This window comes from Glycine max, chromosome 14 (assembly GCF_000004515.6).
Source record: "Glycine max cultivar Williams 82 chromosome 14, Glycine_max_v4.0, whole genome shotgun sequence".
Classification (NCBI taxonomy): Eukaryota; Viridiplantae; Streptophyta; class Magnoliopsida; order Fabales; family Fabaceae; genus Glycine; species Glycine max.
In genome coordinates, this window is record NC_038250.2 from 1,239,692 (window position 1) to 1,264,493 (window position 24,802).

A 24,802-nucleotide genomic window follows, 5' to 3' on the forward strand; every position below is an offset into this window, starting at 1 on the left:
TTGATGCATAAGAACTCCCAAATATTTTCCCTAAGTTATGCACCCTGCCAAAACTGAATTCAGTGCTAATCTGATCTCTAATTCTCCAGTAAACATACTTGGAGAAAAAAAGATCTTTATCTTATCCCTGCTAATCACTTGACCCCAGCTAGAGCAGAAACTGCTAAATCTCTCTAATGTGACTCCCAAGTTACTTGTTGCCTTGCTATTGATTCTTTTTTGTTCTTTTGGGGCCTTTAATGTTTGATAGTATGATGGAATTCTCTTGAACTCTTGTTTGAAACTTGAAATCTAAACCTGCCATTATGAGATTGTTAAGAACATATTTACTTCGGATGTTTTCATCCCACGTATAGCTTGTTGTCTTTGTTTAATGAAGTTAGATCATCAATTGCGTTTGAGTGTCTTAGAAAAACACACATTACTTCTACTCATCTCATACTAATTTGGAAATGTTGTGAAGGATGCATTACTATCTATATTTTTAAAAATTATTTATTACTATTACTATGGTGTCTCATTTGTTGAGTTTCACAGCACAGAACCAAGAACCAAACATTTTATTAAGCATATTTCAAGTTTCAGAAGTAAGGAATAATAGACGTCTGGATATTTTGTAGGCATGGAGGGAAAAGAGTAATGATATTTTGTATTCTTGTACATTAAACACCTTTGCAACATCTACAACATCAGACACTAATACACCACACTCGTCTACTTGCAAACTTTTGGGTAAAACACGTTGATTAAAATGAACTGCACCTTTATTTGAGGGACATCAGATGCTGTCTTAAAACTTGGAAGCTTCTTAAGTGTTAAAATGAAACGCCAGAAAGCAATTGAAGACTGAGAGGTTCTTAATTGAAATCTAACATATGACTCTCAGAGCCTCTTCATTTCACCCTCCCCATTCTGGCTTCTACCTCTGCCCACTTGATCCCTGCTACCTCCACTTCTTTTGTTTTCCTATGCTCTACGTGTGCCCAAATGAACCTTGCCTGCAAGATGCTTGATAGAATTCATGCTGTGAAGATGTTCCAACATTTGGAGGAATCAAATGATAGGCCCAATGAAATTGGCTTCCTCTCTCTTCTCTCAGCATGTGGGCATGCAGGGCTTGTTGAAGAAGGGAATTATGTGTTTGCTAGAATGCTGAGTTATTCTGTGAAACCTAATTTAAAGCACAGCAATTGTATGGTAGATCTTTTAGGAAGATCAGGTAATCTACAACAAGCAGAAGCTCTGGTCCTATCCATGCTCATTTCTCCATATGGCGGTGTCTGGGGAAATTTTTTTAGCCGTTGTAGAACTTACAATCAAGTTGAGAAGGGAATAAGAATTGCAATGTATGCTATTGACTCTGAACCAGAAAATGACGGCTATCATATAATACTGGCTAATATGTATAGGTCCATTGGGAGGTGGGAAGAAGAAGAAAATGTGAGAAGGACAATGAAAGAGAGGTGCTCGGTGGATAATAAAGTTGGTTGGAGTCTGCTCTGAGCTAAAACTTCCCTTCTCTCAAGCCTAAGCTTTCAAAAGGTTAAAGAAAACTATTGGAAGTTTATCAAATACCAGTAGACTTAATTCTCAAGTTTGCTCCTTTCATGAGCTTCTAATTGAGACATTGGGCTAAGGTGTGCCCAAATGAACCTTGTCTTCCTGCAAGAAGTTCAATGAAAATATACTGTTAGGGATGTGCAGCAATCTACTGTGGAGATATTCCAACATTTGGCAGTTTACCAAGTGCCAACAGGCTTAATGTTTTCAAGTTTGACCTTTTCATAAGCTACTCATGAGCTTGTTTTTGACAAATTGCACAAAGGAAGATGATGTATTCTTATCACGATATACTGTTTGCATTATACTAAAACCCCACAAAAACAACCCTATTAAGTGTTCATGGATGCTTTAATACTACAACTAATAAAAGTTTATGCCGCAGCTTGCAGATAGGAGAGAGAGGGTTGGCAGGAGGGAGAGGAGACCGTGGTATTTGCTGAAGTACATTTTTCGATTTCTTTGAAATTTGATGCTTTGTTGATTTAAGACCTATGCTCCAATCCAAAAGTATGAGGCAACCTGTATAAAGGATTTATAATTTTTTCTCAACAATCTGTTATTTCCCTCACAATGTTGACAACTCGTGAAAGCATTGAGACATTAAACAGTGTTAAATTGGTTGTGCTTAAAACACATCCTTGGATCATATTATTCTTTATCTTACACTCCAAGCTATTGGGATCCTGATTCATCATACTTCCACCCGTTACATTCATTAGTCACTTGTTCACTTTATCGAATACATGATAATGAGTAGTGCTGTACCATCACGAGGAGCTTCGCGAATACTACAATTCCAACGGTGACAAATATCACGGGCATGTTGGTGGTGTCAACAATCATGTCCTTTCTCGTTGTTCTTCTTATCTTCCTTTTTCTTCTACGTGATTCTGTTGTTTTCTCTGAAACTCAAAATAAAGGAATGAAGCTAGTGGACGAAATTCATGCAGGAAAGAATGAGTTTGGAGACTGTAATTTCTTATTGTTCTTTATCCAAATATTGAGTTCAATTCATAGGATGCAATAATGACAATAATACACTAATTGCGGAGAAGAGAGCTACAAAAGTTTTGATTAATGTCATTAATTGTAATGACAATAACATAAAAATTGCAAAAATGAGTGTCACGACATTTAAGCAGCTCGACCCAGAGTACATTTGGTTTTTTAGTGACAATTTCAATGAATATAGAGTGTAATGGCACCAATTATAGAAAGCTTTGATGTTAAATGAGAGTTATTGGAAGAATTGTAGAAAAGAATGACACGTAGCAAAACATGTGATGTAAAAAAAAAATTATATAAACATGTAAGCATATTATATTTTGCAACTCTAAATTTATATATGATAAATAGATAAATAGTCGAGTCTTAGAAATAAGTTACATATGTTTGGATAATAGTAATCAAAATCAAGTCTTATAATTATAACATGTGTTTTATTTTAATGCAATAAAATGTATAAGATATTAATTAAAAACTATATTTAAACTATTTAATAATTTAAAATCAATTATGTCTAACTTTTTTTTATAGAAATTATATGTAACTGTAAAACAAACATCATTCACCTTTTTTTTGTTTTCAGCAAAGTTAACAAAAGATTTCTGATAAGAAAAACAATGAGTTTTAATATTCTTAAGGTTTAATTTTTATGTATTATGAGTAAAAAAAATTGATACTATCCATCAATAAGAATTATTGTTAATTTAATTTTTAAAATAATTATTATAAAAGTTATTCCATTCAATTTTTTTAGGACTACGGTTCATCCACTATTTACTCTTTAATTTTTTTTTTATAAAAGTATAACAGAATTACGATAAAATTGGCGATGCTATAAATTGAAAAGGTAGTGATTTGCTTGAATAAAAAATTGGACACGAGATCTGATGGAATATAAATATAGCAAGAACCGTGACAAAAAGAAAATGTAATAATATAATGTTGCGTAATGCCTTGTTCACTTTGTCCCAAACCGAATCACAGCTGTGATGATGAACATGCCCGCCACAATGACGCTTGTTTTTTGCTGAGATCACAAAGTCGGTTCCACAAAACACCAAACAAGCTATACACCCAGAGAACGACGTGTGCGAAGCGTAGAGCGAGTTCAACATACTCTCGCGGTTAACCCACGCGCGCAATCTGAAACCAAACCAAAAATAAAAACAAGACAGTCATAACATAGGACTTGGGAGTCACACGGTCGGTTCTCTTCTCTGTCACTTTGCCTACCCACTAAGAAAAATCGATCCTTTCTTCTCTTCCTTGCGCATCTCTTCTCTTCATTCAATTCAATTTTGTTGTTAGTGAAATAATAATGAGGGGTAGTTGAGCATTCAAACAACCCATACCCTCATTTTTATGTGTGGGTATGTTCTCATTATTATTTTCATTCACTCATTAACTTCAACAAATGCATACAATTACTACAATGTTGTATCTGCTTCTGCGTGGTTCTCACTCAAGTTCTTCTCTTTCTTCCCTTCTTCCTCGATCTCAATCTTCCCAACCGGATTTTGCTCTGTGGGGGGAGGGGTAAATAACTCAATACCAATGAGACTTGCTATACTTTCGTTGAAAAACCATTGGATAGATGTGGAATGCGTCATACCCTTTTTCTGTGTTTGATGGAATTGAGTTTCTGGCCATTTTTTAATGATGGGATTTTTTTTCAATAACTTATCTAACGAACTCTCTTATTTTATTTTAATCTTTAGTGTATTATATCGTTGTTCTGTTTTTTTTTTTCCTTTTTAAGCTTATCTTTTGTTTGTGTTCTCTATCAGGATACCGTCGGACAGGTCGGTGACTCCGGGAGCTAAACCACTTCTTGTTTGGGATTTGTAGTAGATTTGGCCTAATATTTGAATTAGACCGTGTAGAATTGCATCTGGCAATAGGTTGTTGAGTAGTACGCATAACGCATTGTTTTGTGTTACAAATATTCTTAAGCTTTTCTGGGGAATTTTTTTAGTTTGGGGGATACAATACAATTTGTAGCTTTGGTTAGTGATTCTCCAAGATGTCAAAATTTGAGGGTGTTATTGTCTCCGATCAATGGCTTCAAAGCCAGTTCACGCAGGTTGAGCTTCGCAGCCTGAAATCCAAAGTAGGTTCATTTCATTGCTTCCTTGTAATCGACATTTTAGTCCAATTTCATTACTCTCTTAAATTTGTTGTCTTTCATGCTTTGTGTGTGTGTGTGTGTTTTTTTACCTTATATGACCCTTCTTTCTGTTGTTGTAGTTTGTCTCTTTAAAGAATCAGAATGGTAAAGTTACATTTGGAGATTTGCCGCCTTTAATGGTGAAGCTAAATGCATTCAGAGACATGTACGCTGAGGATGAGATTAGGGGGATCTTGGGTGAATCAGGCACTGATTTTACCAATGACATTGATTTTGAAGCTTTCTTAAAGGTTAGTAATTTGGTGTCTTTGACTCTTTCTTTTTTTAATGTTACTACATTAGGTAACTTTTTTCCATGTTGTGAACTTATAATAATGGGATATTATGTGTAAGTTTGTTGTATTAATGAAACAGCTTAAGCGCCATATGACAACATTAAATGTTATGTTATGTAGCCTTCCAATTTATTACATTTTTCATGCAGGCATATTTGAATTTGCAAAGCCAAGCTACCACAAAACAAGGTGGTAGGAGGCACTCCTCATCGTTCCTCAAGGAAACTGTGACCACCCTTCTTCACACGATCAGTGAATCAGAAAAGGCCTGCTATGTTGCCCACATAAACAGCTACCTTGGTGATGATCCATTTTTGAAGGAATATCTTCCTTTGGACCCAGCTACAAATGATATATTTGATCTTGCAAAAGATGGTGTTCTTCTGTGGTATATATGCAGGGTCTGCTTATTGTTGCATTTTACTTATGTCTGTATGAGCCTTTAATGTATATTGGCTTTGATATATGTCGTGTTTAATACAGTAAACTTATCAATGTTGCTGTGCCTGGGACTATAGATGAGCGAGCCATCAATTGCAAACGGAATCCTAGTCTTTGGGAGGTAAATGAGAACCATACTCTATGCCTCAATTCCGCCAAGGCTATTGGCTGCACAGTGGTTAACATTGGCGCACAGGACTTAGTTGAAGGAAGAGTGAGTTTTAGCAATACGCACTCCCCCTATTCCTCTATAGACATTTACTTAGGTTCTTAATTTTTATTCTTTGTGACATTATTGTTTGGGTGTTTATGTTGCAGCCTCATCTTGTTCTAGGGTTGATTTCCCAAATCATAAAGGTAAATATTTGAACTGGACATATCATTCATTTATTGTTAGTTTAGTGGTTGATTTTGCTAATATGTTTACTTCATTTTTCTTAATGGCCTAATATATCTTTTGGCTTCAGAAATGATTACTTAGTCATTGTTCTCCTTTCGTCTCAATCTCTTGGTAATTTCAGATTCAGCTGCTGGCTGATCTCAACCTTAAGAAGACACCTCAGCTTGTGGAATTGGTTGATGACAGCGAGGTAACAAGATATGCATTTTTTTCTTCTTTAATTTTTATTTCCAATTAAATCAAATTTTCATGTTTTATTCTTTGCACATTGTGTTTCAGGATAACTGATGTATTTTGCATTTCATTGTTGTCTTAGGAGATCGAAGAGCTTCTTAATTTGTCTCCTGAAAAGGTTCTACTAAAATGGATGAATTTTCATCTCCAGAGAGCAGGTTACGAGAAAACTGTCAGAAATTTTTCTTCTGATGTTAAGGTATATGAGTATTGATAAGTATAAATTTGTACAATGAGTATTGATAAGTAAAAATATATCTATTATATGAGGTACAAACATTGCATAAATGAGTATCATTGGGCCCCTATATTCAAAACAATCTGGGTAATTTTAGTGGATTTTTTATGTTCAAAGGGCTTTTACAAAAAATTCAGTTCCCTGTTGGAACTTGGGTGTCTCCCAGACCTACTTGTTAAAATTTGGATGCTAAAATTTGGTCTTGAAAATATTAATTACTACTGTTCTCCTCCCCCTAAAAAATCTGCATTGTAAATTTTGGATTTTTTACTTATTAACCTTAAACTGAACCTGCTAAGGCTTCTCTGCTCACAACAAATAATGGTTGTTTGTACCTTGTATAATACATATTTTTTGTAACAAATTGTTGGTGTATTCTTAAAAGGTAACTGTCACATATATTATTCTTATGATGGGTAAATGGGCAACTTGACCATAAATATATTCATGTCCATACATATACACACATGCACATGTACACCACACTTTGACAGCTAGTTGCTTTTAGTACATATATACTTGAATAACAATCCCATTTATCCCACTTCATGGAATGGGAGTATCTAAGGTGTAATGCATGACCTAGAGTGGAAATGTGACCTTCACCATGTCATATTGCTTAATATATTTTAAGAGGTTGTTCACTCAGGAAAAAATCCAATTCCAATTTTTCTTATGTTTGTTCCTGCAGAATTGCAATTTCTTTAACTCCCAACTTCTAAGCCAATAGTGTCATAACTCATGAGAGTTTTGCCTCTACAATTTGAAATTGAATCAAGCTATTAACAAACCATTATCCTAATGTGTTCACACCCATTTATTTACAGGATGGAGAGGCCTATGCTTATCTGCTTAATGTCCTTGCTCCTGAACATTGCAGTCCGGCCACCTTGGATACCAAGGATGCCAGTGAAAGGGCAAATCTGGTTCTTGATCACGCAGAGAGAATGGGCTGCAAAAGATACTTGACCCCAAGGGATGTTGCAGAGGGTACTTCAAATTTGAATCTTGCTTTTGTTGCACAATTGTTTCATCATAGGTATGAAATGAATTGCATAGTTAATTTTATGCAGACTATTTGATAATTTAAATAAATATTCATATGCATTTTAATTTCTGAATCTGTTTAAGTGCTGTAGTTATTCAATTAGTGCCCTACACAATGCAGGAGTGGTCTATCTACAGACACTAAAAAGATGTCCTATGCTGAGATGATGACTGATGATGTGCAAACATCTAGAGAAGAGAGATGCTTCCGACTGTGGATCAATAGTCTTGGAATTTCTACACATGTAAATAATCTGTTTGAGGATGTCAGAAATGGGTATGTGTTCCTTTTCTTAAACTGCATTTATTATTTTGGGCAAAATTTAAAGCCTTATATATCTGTAAAAGTGTAAGTTTTTAATTTTCTGGATCTCAAAACATAATGACCAAATGATCCACCTGGCTCATGTTTATCCACTGATTGGGAAAAATTAAATGAATGTGATATCAAAATTTAATTTATTAATTCACTAAGTTCTTATGTGTTTGATTTCTTTTACTTTATGCATGTAGATGGATACTTTTAGAAGTGTTAGACAAGATATTTCCAAGATCAGTTAACTGGAAACATGCAACAAGACCTCCAATTAGAATGCCATTCAGAAAAGTAGAGAACTGCAATCAGGTCATAAAAATTGGTAAACAACTGAGATTCTCACTAGTCAATCTAGCGGGTAATGACATTGTGCAAGGAAATAAGAAGCTCATTCTTGGTAATCTCGTCATCTCACTATAGCTTCCACACAAATGTTATGGATATGATTTGCTTTTTTTTCTAAATTTTTTATGACTGCTTTCCCACCTATTTGTTTTGGCTTTCAATTTTATCTAAAATATTTTTTTCAGCTTTATTGTGGCAGCTCATGCGATTCACAATGCTTCAACTGTTGAAAAATTTGAGATCTCATTCCCAAGGAAAGGAGATCACTGATGCTGATATCCTGAAATGGGTGAACAGAAAAGTGAAGAGCACTGGCAGAACTTCTCACATAGAGAGCTTCAAGGTTTTTTCCAAAAGAAATTCTCTGTTTTATTTGCTGTTAACAATTCCCAACAACTGTAAACTATAAAATAATGATTTATCCGTGACAAATTTTTGTATCAAATTTTTTGCACAGGATAAGAGCCTGTCATGTGGACTCTTTTTCCTTGAGCTTCTGAGTGCTGTTGAGCCTAGGATTGTCAATTGGAACCTTGTCACCAAGGGTGAAAGCAGTATGATTCTTTATAGGGATATTAAACAGATCCTTTGTATAACATGTAATAACTTGCTACTTTTTTCGTCCCTCCTAAATTGGCTTAATTTGTTGTTATTGTAGATGATGAGAAGAGGTTGAATGCCACTTATATAATCAGTGTTGCACGGAAGCTCGGTTGTTCCATATTTTTGTTACCTGAGGATATTATGGAGGTATGTTGCCTCTTGCCACCTGAGAGTTTCATTCATGTTTGCTACAAAACTGTATACACATTAGTCTTCTTTGAATAAACTTCATAAGTACTTATAAGAGAAACAAGCAAGGTAAAATAATTTAAATTTCTCCCGTAATTTAAAATCAAACTATACACTTCAACTTTTATAAAAAGTTTTTTTATTTAAGTTCTCCAAAAGCTAAGTGCATGAATTGATTTAAACTTATGGGTGAAATTTAATTCATTCTATCTTATTTTCTCATGTAAAATGGCAATGATACCAAAAAATTAAGTTGACACATTCTGGATATAGTTTGTTTATGATGTGATTGATTCTTTGTTGATCTCATGGCAGGTTAATCAGAAGATGATTCTCACTCTTGCAGCCAGTATAATGTATTGGAGCCTGCAACAACAGACTGAGGACATGGATTCATTCCCTTCACCTGCCGGCACTGCTACTACCACCACGCCTGAAGCATCCCCGGCACCTTCGGTATGTGGTGAAGATGAAAGTTCCTCTATTGGCGGCGAATTCTCCAACTTGAGTGTTGATGATGCCACCTCTGACACCACAGCAACTTCTTCGCAACCCGAGTCTGACAGTGTTTCTGCGGGAGATGAGCTGTTATGAGTCATCTAGTTGGCATGAGATGAGTGTTAAATGTTTTTGTTAGAGAATATAACGAGTAATGACCTTGCAAAGCTTAAGAAACGCCTTCAAAAAAGTTAGGGATGTAAACATACCTTTAGAATAGTATATGTGAATAGTCTGTACAAAAATATCTTGTTCTTTGGAGAGAAATGCTTATTCAGAGGGATCAGAATGAATAAAGCTTAGAGGGGAAGAAAGAAATGAATGTGATCAATTCACACTACTCCCTTATATTGCCTTTAAGTAGGTTCCACTACTGTATTTGTATTTTGTCATTCGTTACGTTATGATGGCCAACAATGGTGACCATTTACCGTCTCAGATAAACAGAAAATTTATAATTAGTTCTCATTCATTCTTACACGGAATTATAAGGTTTAGGCTGATAAAACCATGGGAAAAAGATTAAATGCTGTGTGAATGTCTCAAAGCCTTGACAACTTTTTTCTGTCGATAGATTCGTTAAACGAGGTGGATTTGTTGATTTTTTTTTTTATTTTTTTTGCGGTACAGGTTAGGTTTGTAATCTACCAATGTTTTGACTAATCCCAATTAATCTGTCAGAGAACACCTGTGAATATGTTTTTCTTTTTCTTTTGGGATTTATTAGTAATTATGATATAAATAGTCTTTCATGATTTTTGTGTTTGAATTGTATTAGAAATATTTTAGGATACGATGGTTATAAAGTAATATAAGTTTTAATTTTACAAAATTTTTTAGTATATCAGATAATATTATTGTCTTATCTTATTTTGTTTAATACAAACTAAATAAGCAATAATGGTAATAATAATAATGATATTAATATGGTGATATCGACTTGGACTGTGATAGTATTAATAATGATGGTTGTAGTAACAATAATGATGATGATAATGGAATGGTAATAATAGAAATGATGAAAGTAATATAATAATAACAATAATAATGAGGACAATAAAAATTATGATGAGGAGATGGTGGAGATCATGTGATGAAAATTACTAGTAAAAAGAATGATGAAATATATAAATTCATTTCAATAAATTGGGTTAAAAATTATAATCTATTTTCACAAATAACAAAAATTGAAAACAGATTAACAAAAGAACCTACTAAATATACATTATTCTCAATTTTACTTTTCCAATTTCAATGTCTCGTGCATTAATCAGAGAGCATCACGGTGCATCATATTATACCCCGTATTATTTGTACAAGACGTAAATTTTTTGTTTACAGTTTATTTTTTAATTTTATTTTTCGACAAGTAAACGATTGTTGCATATTCTTGCACGTTTTGCACTTACTAATTTTTTTTTTATGTATGAATATTTATCTATATAGAAAAACAAGTGAAATATAGTCACTACATTCTTTTGTTCTTAGTTTATTAATTTCTGTCTTACCTATGTGATTTCTTTTTAATCTCGTGACGTGCAGGAAAACTGACAAATGGTTAAACTTTTAAGTTAGAGGAATTATTTAGTAGTTTAATATTATCATAATTTTAACTACTGACTAATTTCTATATGACATACACCAATTCAAAACGTTGATGTCCTATTCCTATATCAAAATACACACACACCTTTCCTTCATTTCTATTTCTATACGAGGAATACTAATACTAATATCTGAAATTTTACCATAATCCTTTAGACTATTCGTGATCATAGTTTATTTTGGATTTGAGATTTAATTATTAATTGCTTAAAATTTCAGATATTGATTAAAGAATGTTTAATATAATACTGAGATATTAAATATTTTTCATTTTTAGTATAATAAATATTTTTTTCTAGATTTGTTGGCATTCTCATGATAAGGGAAGTTATATATTAACATAGAGTGCAGATCTTCTAAAGTAAAATAGTACAATATTTGATGAAGTAATTAAATTGTTGGCTAGTTTAATACTTAAACTATAAACCTGACCATACCAGATCCCCATTCTTTATACATACCTATATGTATTCCATTTTTATTGACCTTATTATTTCTTCTATTTTCCTATTGTTATTGAGCTTTTGTGAATAAACAATCAGTATGTGAATCACTTGTAATTTGCTATATAATTTAAAGGGTAATAATAATTGTGAAATATTTGTAAAGTGTATTTTTCTCTTCAACATGACCGTATCTTGCTACTTAACAATAGGAGAGGGAGGATTCACTTTTGATGCAAGCATTAATGAATTGCAAAAGAAAACCTATTCAACGCGTGCTAATTTCGGTTACAGTTTACTAAATAGAAGGCTTCTTTTTCATTTTTTTTTTACCATCTGTATGTATGTTGGCTCTTATGGAAAACATTATAACCGGAAATAAATAAATAAAAAATCCATGTGACGTCTCATAATTCATCCATCACGTTTCTTATAATTGGTAATGACCAGAGCTTCTTTCTTTTCTACAGGATCATACATAAGACCATGATTGCATGAAAAAACCCTCTCATCAATTTATTTTTTTTATAATATAGTAAAACCAAGATATAATTTTCTTGTATCAACTTATTTAACCAAAATACTTATGGAACGAACAAGGGTTGAATACAACAATTGTAACAACATGGGGTAATGCCCACAATGGAAGATGATCCAATTGAAACGTCATTATCCAACAACAATACATACAGATCCAGCCAGAGAAAATACTGAAAGATTTATGAGAGCTGAAATCATCTCCTCTCCAGCGTCCAACTAGTGATTCGCATTCTTAAGAGTTGCATCTGTTTATACAGAAAGTTATTCACCCTCACTCAATATAGGTACTATGAGCGGTTTCATCTGTGCTAGATATACAATCGCCCACCTGATATAGCAAATGAAGAACCAAAGTAAGCAAAAAAAGAAAGAAAGCTTAATGGAAAATAAAACAGGACATGGCTATTTACCAGTTAGAATTACTATTGAACCAAAGGAAAATGTAATCATAAATTAATGAACCAAAGTTAGTCAACTCAAGACAGGCGTGTTTAGAACTATGAAAATTACATCACCAGGCGAAATAAAATGAACTTAATTGATAAAGACTATAGAAGATTTTGGTACTCCCCCTTTTCCAAAAAATAAAATAATGTAATTCAGCAAAGCATGTGTTCATTCCATTAAAAGGCCATTTCCCCTCCTCCCTTAATTATGCTGGACATACTGTCAGAGAGCAAATAAGTAGTTATATCAGAGAAATGATAACTTTGCAAGCATTTGACATCTTGATTCAGAAACTACTCACAAGTTTTGATGCATTTCCACTTAACATCACTACAATTATATTACAGTCAATTTACGCATCAAGCACAAGCCAAAGCTTCCCATCATATATCCTTTGGTCTCCTTGTGAAATATGGCGGTAAACAGTCCTATCTTAGGACCAAAGTAAAGCACCAAAGGCATGGGTATGCCCAGGCATGATTGCTTAAACATATCCTGATTTTGAAAAGTTCATCTATTCCTCTTCAATTACTTTTGTATGGTACTGTTACACAGGACACATAATAATTCAACTAAAAGGTACTCCAAATTCATGCGGCAGTATCATGGTCATGGAGAGTAAAAGGACAGGTACACAAACAGCTTCAACAGAACTGATTATGGACACATTCAGCCAGAAAAGTTATTCATTTAGGAAATAAAATGAAAACTTTGATTTTAGTGTATTCCTTTTCTAATTAATTGATCAACAGCTTGCTGGGGCAACAAGCTCAGGAACAAAACTTGTACAGTGCAGCAATTCCGTATTCTAACTCCATGAAAATTAAAAGAACTTGCAAACCAAAGGTGTACTTACATCATCCAGCAGCATGTTGTTGCAGTAAGAACCAAAGTTAGGTGAAATCTGCAACAAAGTAATAAGATATTTAGTTCACACAGAGAACAATAATTTTGAGAGAGGAAACATTATCATGGAAAGAGATGGATGAGAGACACAACAAAATTCAAGGAAGTCATTATTCAAGAATACAAATAAACTTTGACACAAACTAAAATATAAATACATCACATCACATTGTAAAACTCATCAAGGCATTCATAGCAGAATCAACTATCAATTAAATAGAGCAGCACATCCACAAAGATGTTTGGCAATAACACATTTTTCCAGATCTATGAGTTATGTGAGATTATGAATTTCTTATTTGTAATCTGTGTAAGATTAGCAACAGCAATTATTAAATTACTTCATAAGTCCCAGAAAGAAATGAAGAAGCAAGCATAGCATACAGATTAGCGGAAGGTCCTCTGTTGAAACAAATTCTGGTACAAAGGGACGCCACAATTCCAATCACTGCGAAAATTAGCGTGGTTACAGAGAACCCCATAACGGATCCTAATTCCTGCGATACACAAACAAAATTTGAGAACGTGAGAGTGAAAACGAAACGACACAACACAACCCTTAGTTCCGTAATGCGTCGTCGTATTAGTGATCTGAAGCTTCTTAGCAATTTGGTTTCATTTGAATTTGATCACCTCGCATGGCCACTGATTTATTGAACATTATTTGGGTTTCTTGGGCCACGTTTATCAGCTTTTGCTATTTACACTCACCATTTACTATTAAATAAACAAAAGTTGCAAACGCGGGCAAATGAAGTACATCGATCATACATTCATACTCACTCTTGTATGTACCCAAAAAAAAGTATGACGCGCTCATACTACAATGTTGCCTAAGGTTGTGCTTTCCAAGAAGGAAGAATTGAAATTGCACATGAAGGTCTAAACCAAAACATTTTCCAGTTAAAAATTAAATTTTCTTGATTTAACTTACTATTCCAAATTTTCAAGAATAGAATCTAATGTTTCAAAAAATAGTTTTTACTCTACAAAAATTTGGATGAAATTTTTTTATCTGCATGAATTAAAAACATCTGACTTAAGTTTCTAGAACTTTTGGCATGTGTTAAGGATTTTCAACTTATGAATCCTAATCAATTGAGTTAAATTTTTTATTTTAAATCTCAATTCACTCTTATATATTAAAATACAGAATTTTTTTTATAAAATGAAATTTTTAGGTGCATTGAATCTCAATTAAGACTCTGCGTAGTTTGATTGATTTATTTTTTAAAAGAAAACTATATATCATAAAATAATACTCAACCCGATTTATTATACTAGTTAAGATTAACAATAGCATTTGAGGAAAAAAAAATTATATGTATAATACCAAGAACGTTAATTGACGCATTAAGAGATAATAGATTAATAGAAATTTTTAATATAAACAATTATATTCAAATTTTATATACTAATAAGTTTTCAATAATTTTTTCAAATACTTTAAATTTGACTAAAATTTAAAAATAAAATATAAAAATACCATCATTTTAAAACATTTAAAATCAAAGGAAATTTATAGAAAAAATATTTCAAGACACTTCATAACATCAATTAAATTGATATAGTGTGTATGTCTGTGTTTTTTTTATAGTAATTAAATTGATATAGTGTGTTAATAACTGATTTTATTAATGATTTTTTTTACTAGAATTTTTTATTATTAATGATTAATACTCTTTACTTTCTTTCTTCTTTATTGAAACATGCGAGCAAGAGACAAAAGTGGAGTGAAAAAACGACGTCGCCGTTTTCCGTAACGATGAACCGTTATTAAGCAACGACGTCCCTTCATGTGATTCGAATCCAACCAAGTAAACAAAATCCACTCAAAATTGGAGGGTAATCAGCTTCAATTTCTTTCCATTTTCATTTTGCCCTAATACCCTAATTAAAAATAAAAATAAAAAAACCCACAGTGAGTGAGAGAGAGAACAAAAAATAAAAATGGTGATGCTTCATCCCCTCACAAACCCCAACCCAAACGAGCTTCTCTCGCTCTCATGCTCTTCTATATTCCACCACCATGCATTCACAACTTCCGTTTCCTTCAAGCCCAGAACAACAAAAATTGCTCCTCAACGCCTAAGTCGTCGTTTCGGTTCGGTGAGATGCTCCTACGCTTACGTAGATAACGCCAAAATTAAGGTTGTCGGCATCGGCGGTGGCGGCAACAATGCCGTTAATCGCATGATCGGAAGTGGTTTGCAGGTGGGTCAATTGAGTATCGTCATTGCCACCCAATTTGGAACATCGATAATTAGTTATTATCAATATCATTTTTTTTCAATGGTTTCTATTTGTAGCGACTCCAATGCTTTGCTTCTTGTGTTTGGAGGTTATACTACTTTAAAATAGTTATTAGAATAACAGTTCTATTTACTCTTCTCTTTTTTTTTTTTTTTATCTTGACTGCGCATTTTGGATTCACTTATTTAATCCAATGTTAGTTTTTAGCCGTTGGCGTTATTCTCTAAGATACCATTTGTGTTTGGACAAAACTTAGATATAGTTATTTAGGAGATTTTGCCCAGTTAGAATTAGAGTTTCACCTCGATAGTTTGCATAATAAATGCTTATATTGGATGTCGGCATAGGTTGCCAAGGTGAAACTCCAATTCTGATTGGAGAACAACACAAAAGCACCTAAAGAAATGCATCTAGTTTTTCGCCTTTGTGTTTTGCTGCCACCGAGTGAATAATGCAGATGTTATTGTTGAATTCTGCTGCATTTTCATTTCAATCAGGGTGTAGACTTCTATGCGATAAATACCGATGCTCAGGCACTATTAAATTCTGCTGCTGAGAACCCTATTAAAATTGGAGAAGTTCTGACTCGTGGATTAGGTCAGGCACTCTACTTGCATAGTTTTTACTATGATGTGATTTGTTTTTGTGGCTACAGTCTTGTTTCTTTGCTGAATTTGTTGACAAATTGAGGGGTGGCCTTTGATTCAAATTACTTGATAGAGATGCAGGTACAGGTGGGAATCCACTTTTGGGGGAACAAGCTGCGGAGGAATCCAGAGATGCTATTGCTGATGCTCTTAAAGGATCAGATTTGGTATTTATAACGGCTGGGATGGGTGGGGGAACCGGGTCTGGTGCTGCCCCAGTTGTAGCCCAAATATCAAAAGAGGCAGGTTACTTGACTGTAGGTGTTGTTACCTATCCCTTCAGTTTTGAAGGACGTAAGAGATGCTTGCAGGCAGGTGTCCTTTTTCTCGTTATTTGGGAATGTGACTACTGAATTAGTTTTACTCTTAATTAATACTACCTTCTTTCTTTAATATGTTGAAAAATATCACTTATCTTCTTCCTTTGCAGTTTATTTTATCCTGGTTAAAAGTGTGTTTGGAAATTCATTTTTTGACATTGTGTTGATGAAATGAATGAATTTTCCAAAACACACCATATAGTTTGTTATCCAAGTTATGTGTCATGCAGTATATATAATTTATTGTCTGAAATTTATTTTATGTAGCAGATAAGAGTCTGTGGTTCATCTGAAACTTGTAGTTTGTCGTTTGAAATCTAGAAAATAAGTCTCTAGTTTGCATTTGGTTTTCTTCAGGCCTTTGAAGCCATCGAAAGGCTGCAGAAAAATGTTGACACACTTATAGTTATTCCAAATGATCGTCTGCTTGACATAGCTGATGAGCAGATGCCTCTTCAGGATGCTTTCCGTCTTGCAGATGATGTTCTACGGCAAGGCGTACAGGGAATATCAGACATTATAACAGTGAGTTGATTGGCAAACTGTGTATTCATATTTTTTTATTCAGACACTAGAACATGATTTAAGTTCCTTGTTGATCCCATAAGATCAGTAACTTGCAAAGGGAAAAGGGAAACATAAAAAGCTTGAACTATTCTCCCCCTGCTTGTTCTTTAGTGCTTTTGAGTGGTCACTGGCTCACTTCTCCTTCATAATTGGGCATTGTGGCTTTGCATTTATGTCAAGGGTATGTCCATGGATTTTTTTCTCAACACAGTAAACTGGTGTGCCTTCTTGCAGGTACCTGGACTTGTCAATGTAGATTTTGCTGATGTAAAAGCTGTGATGAAAGACTCTGGGACTGCAATGCTTGGTGTAGGTGTTTCATCCGGTAAAAACCGAGCAGAAGAAGCAGCAGAACAGGCTACTTTGGCTCCTTTAATTGGATCATCTATTCAGTCAGCTACTGGGGTAGTGTATAATATTACTGGAGGAAAGGACATAACCCTGCAGGAAGTGAACAGGGTTTCTCAGGTATTTAAAGATTGTCACCACTTTCTTAAGAAACATTTTGTTTTTCCTTTGATGTTGTAAATTTGTTGCAAACTAACCATATAATGTTTCTTGATTTTGTGTTTATGATTTCAAGTAGAGTGCTGCAGTTTTTTGTTATGTTGATATTTTTGCATTCATTTTACCTTAACATGTTAAAAAAATTATTAAGTATTCCTCTGGAATTCATCTAGTCACAAGAATTTCAGATAGCTACCCAACCTTTCACTGGAAGAGAAAGAAAAAAGGAAAATATCAATATTTCCCTCAGGGGTCTGTTTTTCTTTTCAGTTTGTGCTGTATTCCGCCTTTTGCTGTATGGTGGTATACTTACTGGGTTCACTCCTACCTTTTCTTCGTATTTGCCTTGTCCTTAACACGTGTAATTTTTATAGGTGGTGACTAGTTTGGCTGATCCTTCTGCTAATATTATATTTGGAGCTGTTGTTGATGATCGCTACACTGGGGAGATTCACGTGACTATAATTGCAACTGGCTTCTCACAGTCTTTTCAGAAGAAGTTGCTAACAGATCCAAGGGCTGCAAAGCTGCTTGACAAAGTGGCTGAGGGCCAAGAAAGCAAGGCAGTCCCTCCTCCCCCCAAGTCCTCAATCAAGGTTGAATCTAGACCATCCCCGCGAAAGCTCTTTTTGTAGTTGCATGGTTCTTTTACCCTTTTCTTTTTTCCAATTATTATATTGTAAGTCATTCTGTAGTACAATGATCTTGATGCTTAATTTAGTGAGATATCATTCTCTTGATGTTCTTTCCCCTCCAATGTGCACTATTATTTTCAAATTTAAAAGCAGCTTAGTTTGAGAATATGTTGTGATTTTATTTTCATTTTATTTTGTTTTTTCAAGGATTTGCATAACAAGTTGTAATAAAAAAAATTACCATTTTCTAGACATTTTTTAAAAAGTTTAATGTTTATGCACTAAATCACCGTTTAAATTACTTTAAAATAATTATTTTAAAAATCAATAAATTTATCATATATGGTAAATTGTAATTGAATGACTGTAATTTTTTTTTTTTACACTATCAATGTATAACATTTTTTCTCTTTTTTAAAACAAGAAATAAAGCAATCAAAATGGCATTTTTGTAATTGCAAATGAAAGAAAAATAAAAACAAAATGCATCCTTGAATCGTTTTTGCCAGATTAAGATAACAATGAATTATAAATTGAATTGAATATGAATACCCTCTTGTTCTCCCTTACTTTAGGATTTTCCCTTCTTCCCTTGGAAAAACACGAGGGAAGGTTATAAATATGTGATATTGCATGATGATCATGCATTGAGGAATTCTTATAGCTAATGTGTGAAGACCTGGTAATAGAATGCATTTAACTAAACTAGATGTCGTCGAAGGATAAAGTTATTATTTTTATAAAGAAAACGTTATATTGATTCTTTGAATTATCAATGATTCTTTGAATGATCAATGCATTTGAGAAAAATAATCTAGAAACCATTACAAATAAAGTTTTGAATAGTTGAAAGAAAATTTAATAAAATATTAAAAACAAAACTACAAATTTAAGTTAAATAATAAGATTAAAAGGAGTAGAGTAACTAGTAGGATTTATTTAGTGAATTTTTCGAAATTACATCATCAAAGAAAAAATTGCTTAAATTGTGTAAAATGAAAGGGAAAAAAAGAAATGTTATGATGGGATTTAAGAAATTTAACTTAAACCTCGTTGTGGTTGCACATTAAAGTTTTTATTTTATTTTTTATAACTGGGTTGCACATTAAAGTTGCACGATATTAATGCAAATCACGTACATAATACTTGAGCACAATCTAACAGAGAAATGTGTGAAAACTCAACCACATTGATACTCCAGCCAGTAGCATTCACTTTCATATTTGTAAAAGAGAAAAACACACGATATATAAAACACCAAGTATGCCAATTACAATACATCGCCTTTCACGACCTCAACAAATTCCATTGCATTGGAAAAGTACCAAGAGAAATGGGGAAACCTGATTATGATTCTTTAGTGCACACGGCAGAAACAAAGATGAAAAGCAGACTCAAGCCAAGTTGGGTATTTATACATTACAAATATTTGACCAATAGCCAAATAACAACAATCAAAGCCACTATACCAACCACTGATAATAGCATGCACATGCAGGAGCAACCACCCTTGGTTCGCTTATTTAAAACCGCTAAGTTCTTCTGCACCCGCTGTTTTCACAACAGAAACATAAAAGATAAGCAGCAAGTAAATGTCAATAATATTAACATGATTTAACCTCGATATGACCAAACAAGAGATTTGGTCCCAATAAAGTTTATGATAAGAGTGTTACCCTAAGCCGAGAATCTGTGACATCTACATGTTGGTCTAAGTCATCCTGGCAGACAAAGACAAAAAGAAAAGATTCAGTTTTAGAAGGGAGACAACAAAGCCTTGAACCACTAGCTGAGGTTGACTACATAGATTACACAACATCATTCAGCTCGGATCAAAACCAAAGCTTCAGGAAGAACAAAAATTAATGCACAAAGGGAACATACAATTAGTCTAGTGTGTAGATCCAGCTCTTCATTAACTGCCAATGCAATATGTTTGGTGCTTGCCACGGTCTCTTCCAATTGCTCAAGGCCATCGTCTTGTTCTGCTTGTATAGCAATGCACTATAAGATCCAAAGAACAGATTAAAAGCAATATATTTTCAAACAATCCAATCAAGTGACCTTTCATAATTTGCCGCTGAAGTCCAACAAGTCCATTGTTGTCCAGGCCAACCATTCTGGTCATTGCATCTGGTTTTCTTTCTGGCCCAAGCAAACTATCCCTATTTGCAAAGTTTGACATGTTCAACGTGGAAGCCATCTGATTAACTTTTGATCTCAAATTTGAAAGCATGTCCTTGCGCCGATTCATCTCCTTCTCAGATCTGCATCAAGTCAGCAAAATACACTTCATAAAACAATAGTGCAAACTTCATCATACACCTTCACAGCTGAATTGAAAACATTGCCTCTTTTATTTTAAACCACATAGCTTAATAAACAGCATGACCTTTTTCAATCAGCATAATCAACAATTACACACTCACATGGGCTGCTTGCCGGGAAGCTTTGACAAAAGGGACTGCAAGCTATCAAGCCTGGTCCCCAATATTGTAATCTTTCTCCTTATAGCAGATGAATGATGCTGGGTTTCTGGTCCAGATGCAGGAAATGAACTCTGCTCAGAAATCATGCCACTGATATCATCAGCAAGTTTCAGTGCTTCATTATATTCCTTCACCCATGAGTCTGAAGAAGATGCCATTGGCCTGAAAGAAAGAAGAAAGTGAAAAAAAAAAAAACAAACAAATATGATGTTTACATGGGAGAAATGAAGAAATAGCACAGCAATTAACAGGTGGACAAAACTTGGATGCAGTTTTTTAGGTACTTTTGGTGTTATTCTCCAATCATAATTGAATTTTTACCTTAGAAATCATAATGCACATGTTACCAAGGTGAAACTCTAATTTTAATAGAACACCGAAAGCATCTAAAGAATTGCCCGGTAATAAATAAAGTAGAAAGGCCTAGAAATCTTCAAAACGGTATGGGACATGATTATCGCAAGATAAATTCTAGTTGCTTAGTACAACCCAACCCATACACAAATTTACCAGTACCCCTGTTCAAATTAAACTACTTATCTCAACAAAGCTTTTCTCCATTTAAACCAGAATTGCTGTTAACAGCAAGTACGAAAAAAGAATTGATGGTGATTACTAATTTACAACAATTCAAGTATGAAAGAACAGCATGAAGAACCCTTAAAGCTCATGGTCGCACAGGGTAATAATAAACCATGGAGTCATCATGAGATGCTGAGAAAATCGACCATCTTTTTAACATGAGCTAATTTCAGAATCAGGCATACACAAAACGCACAATTCAAAGAAACGAAGAAGCAGAGTGCAGTTCAGAAGGAGAATTGTGTTGATCACTGAAAGTAATTGGAATTAGAGTAAAGAGGGGAAACGATCGGAGAAGAAATTACACTCTTTTTTGGGAAGCTACCACTGCTGTGACTGTGAGGAAGAGAAAAGGGGTGATGGACGCGATGTCGTTTAAGGAAGGTGCCGATGGCGATGGATGGGATGAGGCGTACGGCGCCACCCACCAATCGTCACCGTCGTTTACCTTGCGGGATTATGGAAGATGAAAGGTTTCGAATAATTCATTCACCACGACGTCATTTTCGGTGTCATTTTCTCGAGCATTTTCTTTATCTTAGGAACTAGAAACACATAAAAAAAATTAAAAATAAATGTTAACTTTTTCTGTACATCATCTTTTAGTGTTTTTGTTTTTCATTTTGTTACGTTAAATTTAAAAAAATATATATTTTGATTTTTAAGTTTTAAAAATCAAGTATTTAATTTAATTTATTACATTCAAATATATTTCAAATTTATAATTATAATTATCATCATCACCGGTAAATCATTATCATTACCATTAAACTTGTGACTTTTTTTCATTCACCATCTAATTCACTTTATATTTTTAAATTAATATGCATAATCCTTATCTAGCAGCAGTATTACGCAGAAGAGAAATGTAAAATATATATATATATATATATATATATATATATATATATATATATATATATATATAAATAACAGTTATAGATTTTTAGCTTTTCCGGGGTAGAATAATTTTGAGACTTGGGAGGCTTTGTAAGGGTGGGGATCTATATTGATCTTGAACACATATCCTGTGTCAAGTATGTCTTCTAATAAAATGTTTTGCATTCAAAAGAAAACAATTGTTGGATAATGTATGAATGTATTAAAAGATGTTATGATTTTAATTTGTTGGTTGAATTAAGAATTTAACTAAAATAGATTGAGTTTAATTCTTTGACAAGTAATCTCTTTAAATTAACATTAATGTTTGTTAAGGCAAATAATTTTAATTTGTGTCATTAATAATGTTTGTAGCAATATATTATAGAATAACACTTAAATTTAAAGTAATAAGACATGCGTAACTCTTAAATGCCCTAGTTAAAGCATGAGTGACTAGTTAAATTGGTCTGTCTTTTAACGAAACTAACTTAAAAGTTAGGTGTTGTAATTTGAAATGATAACGTGAAATTTAAAGATATGGCCAGAATGACTCCATACTGCATCCATTACTTGCTTGCAATGAGTCTCATGTTGAATATCCAGACAAGTTGATGCATGCATAACAATTGATTCTTCTTCACGGACAGGAAAATTAGTTGTCCAAAATTGTCTCTGAGGCATACCATACTTGAAGCCTCCTTGATCACCAAGGAACGTTGCGTTTGTATTGCATTTCAAGTTATCGCCCAAAAGGGAGGTTCCATTGAGTTGCTTTTGACTAAGTTCCTCTCCTTGCCATAGTGTGTTCTCCATTTGTAACTTTCTTCCAATCATGTAACATCTCTCTTCCCGTCTCCACAATCTGCCTCTAGATGTCCATCCCATCTTCATAGTTTTTCATTCCATCCTTGCTCGTTGCTCCAAACAATCATCGCAAAATCTTCAACCTGACGCTTTTCTAGCTTCATCATTATCGAGATTGTAACCTCGTATTAACATTAGTACTATGATTCCTTATATCCACTAAAATTAATCATAACATTATGTTCAAAATTCCACAAAAATACATGCATCAAGAAGTTCAAATTATAAATTCATCTTAATATAAGGCAATCAATCTCAGTTTCAAACACGTTTACAAGATTTCTCATTATAAACAACTTTAAATTATTCCACCTATGTCCAATAAGTAAAAAAGCATAAGAAAAAAAATGTTAAATAGTCATTTTTATTCCTAAATGTGTAATCCACTAACAAATTTGTCCCTAAAAGATTAAAATTCAAAATTTAGTCATCGAAACTGTAAAAAATGCAACAAATTTATTCGAGCCAGTAATATCTACAGTAGCCATAGTAGAACCGAAAGCGTCTTAAAATTGTTGTAACAATAATTTATGGCAAACTGAAAAAATTATTGGCTGAGTTACGGACAATGTCGCTTTCTTTAAGACGTTTCGTGGCACTGCCAAAAATTGTGCAAGCAGACTATCAACCACGACGTCCCCAGGATAAAACAGCCTATATCACTGTATAAGATTCTCACTGCACTTAGGAAACCTTTTTTAGAATTACACCCTCTTGTATGACTTGAAAAGTCACTCTAAAATATGGGAGGGAGAAAGAAAAGTTGAGGAAATGTTTTTCAACTGGGACAAGAAAAAAAGAATAAATAAGCTCTCTATAAGTGTTTATCCTAAGTAATATGGGACTTTAAGTTTTTTTTTTTTTTTTCAAACTTTCATTTGTTCTAACAATTACACACGCGTGTGTGTATTGAGTTACGGTTTCCTCACCACTTAAAATTACCATCTTTGAGTTACGGTTTCCTCACCACTTAAAATTACCATCTTCTAATTTCTTTTGCATTTTTTTATATTTCTTTTGTCTTTTTTATTGCATCACATTAATTACTCACGTCTCTTCTATTTTCTTTTCTGAATGCCTAAGAGATGACTACCATTTTCTCCCCATGTATTTGTTACTTGTACTCTACGTTTTGTACCTTGTATTGAAGCTAAATAGAAGAAAAGAAGAGTTTGTGTTTGGAACTATATACACACTTGGAAAGTAGTTATAGTTTTATTATGGGTGTTTTCTGATTTTTTCATTCATGTGCATGGTCAAGTCATTAATTAGTTCCGTATGGTTTGTTCAATTTTTCTATTAATATACAAGTACGAATGATATAGAAGTAAAGATTTTAGTGTATATTTTATGATCTTTTTTAATTACTGCAACTTAAACTATTAATCATTACTTATGTTCTTCATTCAATTATCAAAAGAAAAATTCAATTATTGTGTCATTATATATGCTCGTGTAGAAGTTGCTATAAAGGTTGGATAAACATTTGATCGTGTTGTCATTTTCTTTATACTAGTGCTTATACAGCGAGAGGGGCATGTCGACAGACAAAATCCCTGTATATAGTTCTATAATTTAATTCGATGATTGAGCTTATTTTATGTCAATTTATTGGTAACTTTGTCTTATTATTTTAGCGTTACTCATCCATAAGAAATTCAAATTTTATTAGATTCAATTTCAATTAGTTTGATATCTTTTTCAAATCATGGATACAAGCTAAGTACAGGCTATGTAATAAGGTTTGTGATTCATTTCACCTCTCATCTTCTT

General features: G+C 33.4%; 4 protein-coding genes across 6 annotated transcripts; 2 read left to right on the plus strand and 2 right to left on the minus strand.

Moving 5' to 3' along the window:
- The first annotated feature begins 3,749 nt into the window (after positions 1-3,749).
- LOC100794850 (fimbrin-1) lies at positions 3,750-9,682 on the plus strand. Of its 3 annotated transcripts, none has more exons than XM_006595645.4 (15): positions 3,750-4,104; positions 4,356-4,678; positions 4,816-4,986; positions 5,181-5,419; positions 5,515-5,686; positions 5,791-5,829; positions 5,994-6,062; positions 6,189-6,305; positions 7,172-7,383; positions 7,513-7,668; positions 7,905-8,104; positions 8,238-8,395; positions 8,510-8,606; positions 8,711-8,802; positions 9,160-9,682. In XM_006595645.4, exons 2-15 carry the CDS (start codon positions 4,592-4,594, stop codon positions 9,436-9,438), a joined length of 2,088 nt encoding a protein of 695 aa, XP_006595708.1. In that variant the 5' UTR covers positions 3,750-4,104; positions 4,356-4,591; the 3' UTR covers positions 9,439-9,682. The 3 variants fall into 3 exon arrangements, with proteins under 3 accessions (XP_006595708.1, XP_003544727.1, XP_025981212.1); XM_003544679.5 differs by having other exon boundaries at positions 3,750-3,938; XM_026125427.2 differs by lacking the exons at positions 3,750-4,104; positions 4,356-4,678; positions 4,816-4,986 and having other exon boundaries at positions 5,292-5,432.
- Positions 9,683-11,942: 2,260 nt separating this feature from the next.
- On the minus strand, positions 11,943-14,043 carry LOC100798558 (V-type proton ATPase subunit e2). The gene is made up of 3 exons (XM_003544686.5): positions 13,668-14,043; positions 13,234-13,281; positions 11,943-12,258 (listed from the first exon to the last, which is right to left on the minus strand). Exons 1-3 carry the CDS (start codon positions 13,763-13,765, stop codon positions 12,192-12,194), a joined length of 213 nt encoding a protein of 70 aa, XP_003544734.1. The 5' UTR covers positions 13,766-14,043; the 3' UTR covers positions 11,943-12,191.
- Positions 14,044-15,053: 1,010 nt separating this feature from the next.
- LOC100801208 (cell division protein FtsZ homolog 1, chloroplastic) lies at positions 15,054-18,322 on the plus strand. The gene is made up of 6 exons (XM_003544691.5): positions 15,054-15,497; positions 16,034-16,133; positions 16,265-16,494; positions 16,861-17,028; positions 17,305-17,538; positions 17,952-18,322. The coding sequence occupies exons 1-6, from the start codon at positions 15,234-15,236 to the stop codon at positions 18,210-18,212; spliced, it is 1,257 nt and encodes a 418-aa protein (XP_003544739.1). The 5' UTR covers positions 15,054-15,233; the 3' UTR covers positions 18,213-18,322.
- Positions 18,323-19,434: 1,112 nt separating this feature from the next.
- On the minus strand, positions 19,435-21,854 carry LOC100782666 (syntaxin-51). The gene is made up of 6 exons (XM_006595646.3): positions 21,589-21,854; positions 20,642-20,863; positions 20,277-20,479; positions 20,097-20,197; positions 19,889-19,933; positions 19,435-19,763 (listed from the first exon to the last, which is right to left on the minus strand). The coding sequence occupies exons 2-6, from the start codon at positions 20,857-20,859 to the stop codon at positions 19,632-19,634; spliced, it is 699 nt and encodes a 232-aa protein (XP_006595709.1). The 5' UTR covers positions 20,860-20,863; positions 21,589-21,854; the 3' UTR covers positions 19,435-19,631.
- Positions 21,855-24,802: the final 2,948 nt, after the last annotated feature.

What these genes read in the sequence shown, in the direction of transcription:
- LOC100794850 (XM_006595645.4), top strand. Translation starts at nt 4,592, where the DNA reads ATGTCAAAATTTGAGGGTGTTATTGTCTCCGATCAATGGCTTCAAAGC. An exon ending in AGGACTTAGTTGAAGGAAGA is followed by an intron (nt 5,687 to 5,790) that starts GTGAGTTTTAGC and finishes TTTATGTTGCAG; the next exon opens with CCTCATCTTGTTCTAGGGTT. An exon ending in CTCACATAGAGAGCTTCAAG is followed by an intron (nt 8,396 to 8,509) that starts GTTTTTTCCAAA and finishes TTTTTTGCACAG; the next exon opens with GATAAGAGCCTGTCATGTGG.
- LOC100798558 (XM_003544686.5), bottom strand. Translation starts at nt 13,765, where the DNA reads ATGGGGTTCTCTGTAACCACGCTAATTTTCGCAGTGATTGGAATTGTG. An exon ending in AGAGGACCTTCCGCTAATCT is followed by an intron (nt 13,282 to 13,667) that starts GTATGCTATGCT and finishes ACTTTGTTGCAG; the next exon opens with ATTTCACCTAACTTTGGTTC. An exon ending in ACAACATGCTGCTGGATGAT is followed by an intron (nt 12,259 to 13,233) that starts GTAAGTACACCT and finishes TTGCTATATCAG; the next exon opens with GTGGGCGATTGTATATCTAG.
- LOC100801208 (XM_003544691.5), top strand. Translation starts at nt 15,234, where the DNA reads ATGGTGATGCTTCATCCCCTCACAAACCCCAACCCAAACGAGCTTCTC. An exon ending in GACGTAAGAGATGCTTGCAG is followed by an intron (nt 16,495 to 16,860) that starts GCAGGTGTCCTT and finishes GGTTTTCTTCAG; the next exon opens with GCCTTTGAAGCCATCGAAAG. An exon ending in GAATATCAGACATTATAACA is followed by an intron (nt 17,029 to 17,304) that starts GTGAGTTGATTG and finishes GCCTTCTTGCAG; the next exon opens with GTACCTGGACTTGTCAATGT.
- LOC100782666 (XM_006595646.3), bottom strand. Translation starts at nt 20,859, where the DNA reads ATGGCATCTTCTTCAGACTCATGGGTGAAGGAATATAATGAAGCACTG. An exon ending in ATCTACACACTAGACTAATT is followed by an intron (nt 19,934 to 20,096) that starts GTATGTTCCCTT and finishes TTTGTCTGCCAG; the next exon opens with GATGACTTAGACCAACATGT. An exon ending in TCACAGATTCTCGGCTTAGG is followed by an intron (nt 19,764 to 19,888) that starts GTAACACTCTTA and finishes TTGTGAAAACAG; the next exon opens with CGGGTGCAGAAGAACTTAGC.